General features: G+C 37.3%; 1 protein-coding gene across 1 annotated transcript; it reads right to left on the bottom strand.

The window, feature by feature from the left end:
• Nucleotides 1–1365: 1365 nt before the first annotated feature.
• Nucleotides 1366–3456, bottom strand: LOC133902402 (small ribosomal subunit protein eS19-like). The gene is made up of 4 exons (XM_062343981.1): nucleotides 3266–3456; nucleotides 2060–2150; nucleotides 1767–1950; nucleotides 1366–1634 (listed from the first exon to the last, which is right to left on the bottom strand). The coding sequence occupies exons 1-4, from the start codon at nucleotides 3353–3355 to the stop codon at nucleotides 1562–1564; spliced, it is 438 nt and encodes a 145-aa protein (XP_062199965.1). The 5' UTR covers nucleotides 3356–3456; the 3' UTR covers nucleotides 1366–1561.
• Between the last annotated feature and the right edge of the window lie 3019 nt (nucleotides 3457–6475).

Below are 6475 nucleotides of genomic sequence, written 5' to 3'. Positions count from 1 at the left end.
TTTAATATGATGCATATATCATAATTATTATTCTTTAAGTTCACAAATGAGTTTTTCCTATTTAGATTTCTCATATAAAATTACAACGAGGTAATAAACAATATGTGTCATATCATTTTCTCCTTACATTTCCACATTAGATCTTAAAGGAGTTTTATGGCATATCAATATATTATTTTCTCCTCATATTTTCTTACAGGGTTTTAAAGAAGTTTTTAACAAAAAGTTTACAACTAGAATAATTGATCAAGGGAGAGTGTTGAGAATAAACACCATATAATCAATTACCAAGTGGTGTGTCTATTGAGAATAGGTGTCTTTCCAATAGATATGTTCTTTCATCATATCTATTCAGCATGTATAAATATGTAAACACCCCATTTAATAAAAATAAGCTATCATTCCCTATCTCTTGAGTATCTCTCTACTGTTCATTACATTCATGTACAACATTTTAGATTAGCAAAGAGTAAACTATACATTTAACTTGATTTAGCAAATATATTTTCTCATAGAAAATATTTATTTTTTTATGAGGATCAATAGTTTAATTTGATTTGAAGCTAAAATGAATTAGTTATTGAATTTATAAGGTTAAGCCTTTTTTGATTTTTTTTTAACTTCACTGAAAATCCAGAAAATCGAGCGGTTACCGACCAAACCAAACTATTACCGACAATATGGAAAATACGCTCAATAAAACAACAAAACCACTCAATAACCAATGCAAATCGAGTGATTACCATTCGATCAATTCAATTCGAATTCTCATCAAATTTCAAATTTGATCAAATAAATTTTAAACGAATTCTCGTCAAATTTCAAACAGTTATTACGATAACTACAATTTTTCAGTTACCACCAGATCTCAATTTTCGTATCCCAAACAGTTTTGTAAACCCTAATCAGAATAGCGTAGAAATGGGAGAAGAAATAGATAGCCTGAAGTCTCTCACAAATGGGCCAAGTCACGTCAACTATGATGTCGGGGAATGGCGTAGGGAGGTTAAGTGCACGAGAGTGTCTGAATACACAAATTAATAGTTCAGTATGAAAAACAAACTCCCACGAAGTCTTGTTCTATTCCGACGTACTGGCAATCAATCATGATACCGTTGTGCATGGTTCGGCATCCATAACAGTTCGATTTTACTGCCAAATATATTCTTCTCAGAAATGTCAATAGGATAACTACAATTTCTGATACCATTATATTAACCATAGCGAACTATCGAATTTATTTAGCAGATGCAACACTAGCAGCTGTATCCTTGAGCAAATTTTGCCAGACGAATAGCAAGAATGGTAAACATCAGGCAGGCAAGAGAACGATCAGATCATAGCATGCAATGAGTCCAATTTGCGTTGAGTAAAAAACAATGATTGCAGACTAGCATAACCACAGCACGTACCACATCACAAGAGTTCACAAGCATAACTGGCAATTAATTTAGTTCCGACTTTGAATACTTTCAACCATCAAAGGCAGGGGATATCCTGATTCAAAACTGTAGTCAAATTCTACTACCAAACATAACTGGATTAGGTGGATTCAAACAGCTTAGGGAACAACAGCAACCCTTCCAGCAACTTGATCAAGATCACGCCTTCCCTGGGAGGTGATGAGCCTTCCGCTGTAACAGAACACCCATGTACAACATAAGCAAACATCAGCAAAAAGCTATGAACTTATTAATGCACAAACATAAGCAAGAAGCAATGAATTCATTAATGTACAAATATAAGCATAAAAGCAGTCGTGTTACCCCTTGGGATCAACATCAATGATGCCCATCTTCTGCAGCTGCTGCAGGATGTTGCGAGAAATGGCACCACTGCTCTTGCAAAAGTGTGGGGGTCGTGAGCCATTCCTCTGGCGCCCACCATAGATCTTCTGGAAGCCACCGACACCAATGCCCTGCCTCAGGTAGATCTTCCTCGCGATGGATGCTATGACACAACACAAATGGAGGGTCAATTAAAGAGAGCCTAAATCCATCATTCAAGAAAACAGAGTTACAATGCATTGGTAAAAAATAGATCATTATTCCTCACTCACCAGCACGGATGTAGTACCAGTCAGGGTCATGTGGCGGGAGCTCCTTGAACCTTGCAGTCTTGACAATGTCAACCCACTCTGGGAGCTCCATCTGCAAGAGAAGAAATAATTTATTTATGCAAATTATAGAATGCAACAGAAAACCATAAAGCTTAACAAGGTTAAGTAAAAGGTGTTTCCTGTAGCATTATAGGAACAGAAATAACTCCAGAAGCTCTATTCATACAAACAAAAAATCAGTTACGTTTTGCAAATTTTAACAGAGCATGAGAAATAGTAGGAAATTAGAATCATTCATCTAAATAGAATTACCATTACGAACTTCTCCACAATACATTGGAAGAAAAGTTGAAATTAGTGCATTTCTTTATTGAATCACAGCCATTTGGCAACATCGTTAAAGTAAATGATCCTCATTTGTTAAGAACAAATCAAAGCAGAGCAAGCAGCATATGTTTTTACCAAACATTTCGCACAAAGTAACAAGGTAGCAACCAATAGATCATCATCGAAAATTAGACTACTACCAAAACTATTGTCTGTTTATCTCTGATAACAAGATGGTTACTGGAAACTAAAGTCTAGCATTCACATAGATGGACACATCAATGTAATAAGCAGTAAAAAGGATATTTGAAATGACAATAAACATTCTCGTGCAACAATGTCAGCTTAACCAGAACAAATCACCAGCACTATCACACAAAATGCTCAACGCAACCATTTGAAATTTCAACTAATAACCGGAACTGGCAACAGAGCCTAGGACTACCCTGCCGGATCACTTAATTCTAGACCACAACACAACTCACGGGCAGCATCGAAAGAACTGAAGCGTAACCTCGATTCTACAAGGCTAACAGAGCTAAAGAAATGAGCTAGTTGATCTGCTACAAATTAGACTAACCCCCTAATGAATAGAGTTCAACCCACTAAAAACAAAGAAAATCCCAACTAAGCGGCGACAGCGCTGCAGCGCTCTCCTAGTCCTAAATGAAGGAACCTAAATCCACCACATAACAAACCGAATCCAACAGACTAGGTCAGGTGCTCGTCAAAGAAACAAATTGCATCGCATCCATAGCAGCAATAGCATCGCATCAGCAGCAGCAATATCTGGAGGGATGCTACCAAGATCCTCGCGGAGCCGGAGGCCAGTAGCAAGCGCGAGATCCGATGGGGGAGGAGGGGGGATCCGGTGGCTACCTTGCCGGAGCGCTTGAGGTGGGCGGAGTAGGCCGTAACGAACTCGTGGGGGTTGACGTCCTTCACCGTGCGCGCCGTCGAGGTCGCCATCCTGTCTTCCTCTCGCTGCCGCCGCGGTCCTGCAGAAGGAGGAGGTGGGCGCTGCGGCTGCGGCTGCTAGGGTTTTGCGGAGGCGTGCGAGTGGCCAGGGAGGCGGAAGGATATTTATATGAGATGGGTGGGCTATGGGCCGTCTGGTGGTGAACGTGGGCCGATTTTGTGGGCTGCTGTCTAGGGTTTCGGTGGGAACAGTTTCGCTTCGTTTGGCAGCTCTGGGATCAACGTGGGAGCCACGCCGATCTACGGGGAAACTAAAAATCTCCTATCGAGTTTGGAACCGCTTGTGGATGCGCCACTCAGCTTGCTCTAAACTCTAGTCGTGCATCAGCCACCACTTGCCTCCCCTATCCAGCAGCGCTCTGTTCGACTCCGACGATGATATGCTCATCCTCTTACATTGCCCTGCTCAACTTCGACGGCGCTCTGCTCGACCTACGTTACTCATCTCTCCGATCTGGTGGCTCATTGCTCAAGTCCGGCATTGCTTGACACCAACGACTTCTGCTCCAGCACTCACCTCTCTGACCCCAAAGGCTTGTACCTGCTACTCCTCTTCCTCTTCCCGTCCTCCTCCCTTGTTTCGGGCTACTTGCAAAAGCATATCCGAGTGACACATCGATGGTTTTAACTACATCTAAATTTTTGCCTTTATAGTTTAAATCAATTGATCTGAAATGCATTAAGACCATAAGATTAATGCAGCAGCGGTGTGTTCAAGTATTTATTCAATTCGAATTTAGGGTATTTAATTTCGTTAAGATTTTCTGTGGTGTAAACATCTGTTGTTGCTATTGTTAAACGAAGAACTGACCTATGGACACTAACCATTGACTTTTATCGTGTTCAACAATTGATGGACTACATATTCTCAATATCAATACTCTATTTATGCTCCTTTCTTATAAGTGGCCCCTAGTTAATCATGTATAGGTCGGTCCCTCCAACTTAACAATGTCTAATAGTTCTCACTAATTGTCCTAATATGTTTCTTCAATTTGACCCGTAATATGTAGTATGTTCTTTGATGCAAAAGTAGAGTAGTAATAGAACATTTAGACCTACTTGTTACATATTTCTGTCTTGGTGTAATGCTACATTTTTCTGCAACACCATTTGTGGCTTGTCCTGTGTGTTGTAGCTATTTACTTAGTTAGTTTTAGCATAACTTTGAAGTGCATGCATGCCATAATTATTGACATGTGACTTGTACGTGTATATCTTGTGGTTAAGCAACCTACGTGCAGTGGTGCATTGTACTACCACACTTTGTGAGGCTCAATTTAATTAGAACATGTGCTATATGTATCTGATCCAACATCAAGGTAGGATGTAGGCTTCAAATAATTTCTTCTTGTCTTCCAGGCTTAAAATATTTTTGCTTGAACAACTGTCATAATATATGTGGCATTGCTGTGAACATTGTATCTTTGGAATTCAATAGCTTAATTGGCTCAGAATCCCTTTTCTTGAACCATGTAGCTTGTTGGCAATGTTTAATTCGTTATAAGTTTCATCTATAGGAGACCACTACCAACAATGTTTAATGTACATTAGTTCTGTTGTGCACTTATGCTTTTCCTCAACATCTCGGTTTGCTTTTCATTGATTGTTTATTTTCTTACCATAATAATTTTGTTTGGTTTAGATACTACATTTGCGTACCAAGGGGCTATTGTAGTGAAACGATGCTCTTGAGGAAATCCTTCAGGGCTTTAAAAAATCGATGTGTTGATTCAAGGACCAACAAAGACCAATGATATTTTTGTTATGACTGAACTAGTTTGTAACTTTATGTAAAATGTGTTGTTATTGAGGATAAGGAGAGACCTTGTCCTCAATACATATTTAGCATTATGTTATCAAGTTTAGATTATGCAGAGTTATCTTTTTTATCTGCTTGAAATGTTAGAATCATACACACTGCTTTTAGGGTTAATGAAATGCATGTTTAGTATAAATATTTTATGTATCATCATTTCTTGACGTCTTGTATAAATAGAATTTTATTGTCATGTTTGAAGCTACTTGGTTTTCTGATTTTATTCGATTTTTGGATTTGTTTATGACTTTTCTATGTTTTTAATTTTTCTAGTTGTTTCCCCATTTTATGGTCCTTTTCTTTGGATTTTTCTTACTTGTTTATTGTTTTTTTCTTCTTCCTAAGATATATGCTGACTTCTATACACAACCACCTCAAGTAAGCAATCCATGCTAATCCAAGTCATTCCAAATGATTCTAAGAAGCAAGTGGTTAAGAGTCTGTTTAGTTGGGAGCACGAGCCTCGTCCAAGATGAGATCTCATATAGATTCCAAGCATATTGTTATCAGATGCTGAACCAATCGGTACACCAAAATTGGTCAAATCACACACCGTCCACTTGTCCCGTGTGAACAATACTCGTTCAATTTTTCTCTATTCAAAATTGTAGTCTTTTGTTGCTCCAAAAATCCTAGAACTTTTTATCTATGATCCATAATTCATATGCAATCCATTTTATTTGGATTCACCTAAAAAGTCTATGTAGAATTTAAACTAAAATTCTCAAAAAACAATGCTACCTTTATAACTTTTAACAATTGTTAGGATCTTAAATATGTTCCCAAAAATCTAGAAAAATCCACTAATATTGTTCTTATGTGATGAACTAATTTCTAAAATTATTTTCAGCCATATGCTATATAGTGAAAAAGTGAGTTTCTCTGTAATGCTCTATTTATATGTATTTTTATCATTTGTGGTTAGTGATGATTAATGATTATCATTGGTTATTAAAGATTTTTAGTTGAACATTAGTTACAATTAGATGTTATTAACCATAAATAATATTTATTATGGGTATTTAGTGATGATTATTGACAACTTAAGTTATGATTAACTGAATATTAGTAATGATTCATACTAACTAACATAGTTTGTTGATAATAACAAATATTAAAAATATTATTTTATAAAAAATTAAGTTATACATAGATATAATACATAGCTTTTAAGCAACTAAACATATTCTCATACCATCCTATACATCCAACCAAACACATTCCCATACCATCTCATACATCTAACCAAACAGCATACTTAGTACCACCTTATCCATGACCATCCCGTCCAG

This window comes from Phragmites australis, chromosome 20 (genome assembly GCF_958298935.1).
Source record: "Phragmites australis chromosome 20, lpPhrAust1.1, whole genome shotgun sequence".
In the NCBI taxonomy this organism is placed as follows: Eukaryota; Viridiplantae; Streptophyta; class Magnoliopsida; order Poales; family Poaceae; genus Phragmites; species Phragmites australis.
Note: the sequence above shows the minus strand (reverse complement) of the source record. Positions and strands in the feature narration are given on the sequence as shown.